At 44.3% G+C, this 2,239-nt stretch overlaps 1 protein-coding gene across 1 annotated transcript; it reads right to left on the reverse strand.

Moving 5' to 3' along the window:
* Positions 1-208: 208 nt before the first annotated feature.
* Positions 209-2,038, reverse strand: LOC138875992 (uncharacterized). Its single transcript, XM_070154875.1, has 2 exons — positions 1,070-2,038; positions 209-1,003 (listed from the first exon to the last, which is right to left on the reverse strand). Exons 1-2 carry the CDS (start codon positions 2,036-2,038, stop codon positions 209-211), a joined length of 1,764 nt encoding a protein of 587 aa, XP_070010976.1.
* Between the last annotated feature and the right edge of the window lie 201 nt (positions 2,039-2,239).

Genomic DNA, 2,239 nt, shown 5'->3' on the forward strand with positions numbered 1-2,239 from the left:
ATTTTCCTTCAGGAATTTTCTCAACAGACACTGTTTCGAAAGTCTGATAAACCTAAGGTCCCTTATCATCTTCCGCTTCGATGAACGGAACAATTGTATCATTACAAGCTAACAAGTCCTCGTCATCGTGCACAACTATTTCCTGCATGTCCCATTCAAACTTTACCATTTGGTGCAGAGAAGACAGGATTGCCTTAGTAGCATGTATTCAGGGCCTGCCCAACAACAGATTGTAGGAGACAGCCACATCTAACACTTGGAATTCCATGGTAAACTCAGGCCCTATCGACAATTTGAGCATTATATCTCCAACAGAATATTTACCTCCCCCATCAAAGCCTCGAACACACACACTGTTCAAGTGGATTCTTTCGGTGCCAATCTTTAGTTTTTGCAGAGTAGACAAGAGACAAATATTCACACTAGATCCATTATCAACCAAAACCCTTGAGACGACAGAATCTTCACACTTCACCGTGAGATAAAGAGCTCGGTTGTGTTCTGTACCCTCCATAGGAAGTTCATCGTCTGAGAAAGTGATCCTATTTGCTTTGAAGATCTTGCCAGCTATCTTTTCCAAGTGGTTCACTGCGATCTTATTAGGAATATGTGCCTCATTCAAAATCTTCATCAAGACCCTGCGATGTTCATCTAAATGTATCAACAAAGACAAAAGAGAAATCTGAGCTGGTGTTTTCCTTAACTGCTCTACAATGGAATAATCCTGCACTTTCATCTTTTTCAGGAACTCCTCAGCCTCTTCCTCGGTGACGGATTTCTTTACTGGCATTTGGCTATCCTTGAATGGTTTGGCTTTCCTTAATTCTTCTGGGGTGAAACATCTCCTAGAACGAGCCAATCCTCTAGTTTCATTAAATTCTTCCTCTATTTCTTTTCCTTTGTATGTCACTATCACTTGTTTATAATTCCATGGAATAGTCTTGGCATCGACCACTAGAAGTTGGGTTGCTGGTTTAATGATGATAGGAGTAATAGGAGCCCCCTTCACAACTATGACAGGCTTACTTGGAATCCCTGGTACTACCACTTTTTAACTTTCCGGGCTTGCCCCAACATATTTTGACAGCCCTTTCACGGCCAACACTGGTGGTTTCAAATTGAGCGAGCTCGGCTTTTCTGTCGCCCCTTCAATTGTCAAGGGCTTTGTTTTGGTAGAGTCTGGAGCTTTAACCAAATTACTTTCACTGGCCCGAATCATCATGACGGACTTAGAAGACTTCTTGGGCTCCCTATCCTTGTGAACTATTTCAATCATATGTGTCTCTTCATGTGCTGTCAACGGGTTTTGGTTGATGTTCGGCGTGTCTGGGCTTTGGACTATAATTTGGTTTGTATCAATGAGCTCCTGGGTTGCCCTTTTCAAATGCCAGCACTTCTCTATATCATGCCCTGGAGCATCAGAACAATAGGCGCACTTCAGGGAATAATCGAGGTTCTTTGGAGGAGGATTTGGTATCTTTGACTCAATCGGCCTCAAGATGTCCAACCGCCTTAACCTTTGAAATAGACTAGCGTAGGATTCTCCAAGCGGGGTAAATGTTTGTTTTCGCTGCTGCCTCTCTCTTCTATATTCTGGCCTTGATCGAAAATTTGAACCATTAAGGTTTTGGTAAGGTTGTGGAGGTGGATAGGCATTTTGTGGAGTTGGGTAGGTATTCTGTGGGACTGGGGCACGCCATTGTGGGTAAGGAGGGGGTTGAGCATACGCCTGTGCATGGTGAACAAGGTATTGGGATGGCCTGGCTGAGTATTGAGGGTTTTGTGGGGAAAAGTAATGTTGGGGTGGATTATATGGAGATGGGGCATAGTTTTGAGGTCGGGGTCGAGGATGGGTGTACTGATGAGGTGAACCCCTCTGGCCATGCCATGATCCGGAGACAACCATAGCGACATCTTCCTTCTTCTTCTTGCCTAGCAAACTTCCGGTACCACTCTGGATTGCCTGGGTGGTTGTTTTTATAGAAGAATAGCTCATGATCTTACTCGACTTGAGCCCCTCTTCCACCATTTCTCCCATCTTCACCACATCATTGAAAGACTTACCAATGGCTGAGATCAAGTGGCCATAGTAAGTAGGCTCCAGGGCTTGAAGAAAGTATTTAACCATCTCGTCTTCTTCCATCGGAGGATTGACTCGTACAGCTTGCTCCCTCCATCGGAATCCATATTCTCTAAAGCTTTCACTGGGTTTCTTTTCCACCTTGGTCAAAGATAGGCG

This window comes from Nicotiana sylvestris, chromosome 8, assembly GCF_000393655.2.
Source record: "Nicotiana sylvestris chromosome 8, ASM39365v2, whole genome shotgun sequence".
NCBI classification, from domain to species: Eukaryota; Viridiplantae; Streptophyta; class Magnoliopsida; order Solanales; family Solanaceae; genus Nicotiana; species Nicotiana sylvestris.